General features: G+C 45.2%; 1 protein-coding gene across 1 annotated transcript; it reads right to left on the minus strand.

Moving 5' to 3' along the window:
• Positions 1-954: 954 nt before the first annotated feature.
• Pmar_PMAR000602 (conserved hypothetical protein) lies at positions 955-1313 on the minus strand (the record flags this gene model as incomplete). Its single annotated transcript, XM_002764583.1, has 2 exons — positions 955-1234; positions 1279-1313. The coding sequence occupies 2 exons, from the start codon at positions 1311-1313 to the stop codon at positions 955-957; spliced, it is 315 nt and encodes a 104-aa protein (XP_002764629.1).
• Between the last annotated feature and the right edge of the window lie 21 nt (positions 1314-1334).

The raw sequence follows: 1334 nt of genomic DNA on the forward strand, positions 1-1334 counted from the left end.
AAGGACGATCACTGAGATTAGATTGTTGACACAACTTGTTGTTCTCAACGGTCCCTTGTCGGATCCATCGGTCTCTCTCGTGAGGTTAATTACCTACACCGGGGTAAGTTGTGCATTCGCGACATTCGCTATGCTGACTATCAGCTCCAGCCGAGAGGCTTTCCGCTGTGGGTGCTCGAGATCGAAACAGACTGAAGGCTCCCTAGTAGGTAGTCACTTATTTTAACATCTTATCTCGGGACGAGAGCCTCCTAGGAGTTTACGTATCTCCAGTTCATCCTGTCGAACTCCGAATCGACTGCCACTCCCGAACTGAAATTCAAAGACGATTATATGATATAATTTATATCGCGCGTTGTTATCACGTCGCTGTATATACCGAAGTAGTGCGCTCCTTCCACGAGCACCTGGTTGCTCTTACTCGCGGAGCGAGCGGAGATATATGCTTCGATCCGGGTCATTCCGACCGTGCATGTGTACGAACTGATGGTAGCATTCAGTCGTCCATGCCTGCTTATTTTTGTCATAACAGGTGCATCCTGCAGTGGTCACGAACAGTCATGAACAGCGTTGTGTTAATCGCCACGGTTAATGAATCCAACCAGTGAGAGATTCGGGCATACAGCACAATTTTGCGATACTCACTGGTGATCACAAACTTCAAAGCGCAGGAGATGTGTTCTGCAAGATATTCCCCAACAAATCTAAAGTTTCCCATACTATGTACCATAATCATCATTGTCCCATGTATTAAGAACTCGGCAAAGGATAATTGATCGAAAAAGTACTGCCTATTAGCAGCACTTGAGTAGATGTACTCCTCTAATAGGAGTGAGTATGAATCCAGTAGTATTTATTGAGTGCAGAACACCCATGAGTATATCTGAAGGCATGGACGACAATAGTCACCTTGAGAAATGGCGGACACAATTATATCACGAATGGCATCATATATCACTGATGGTTCTTGTTCCAAGCATCATCAGCATCATAACGAATATAGGTGGAGAAGTCACCATATGTGGGATCCATAATGGAGGTATAAATAGTGTGATTCGTAGAGACTCCGCTTAAAAAGGAGCAATCCATGACAACATCCCAGGTAGACTTTATATCGTTAGTCTTACCATGCTCCTTCACACAGTTCTCAGCAACAGTACGTCTAGGATCAGAAATCGGATCGGCCTCCCAGCGATCGTAGTTGGTCTGCACCAAATACCAATTATCGGCCTCGCTGTAATCACCAGTCTGATTGTTCAAATATGCAGGCTCGTGTACCTCACCGTTCTGGTCAATGGCCAAACCATCTTCATCACGAGTAAGAACTGCAGCTT

This window comes from Perkinsus marinus (genome assembly GCF_000006405.1).
Source record: "Perkinsus marinus ATCC 50983 genomic scaffold scf_1104296976958, whole genome shotgun sequence".
In the NCBI taxonomy this organism is placed as follows: Eukaryota; Perkinsozoa; order Perkinsida; family Perkinsidae; genus Perkinsus; species Perkinsus marinus.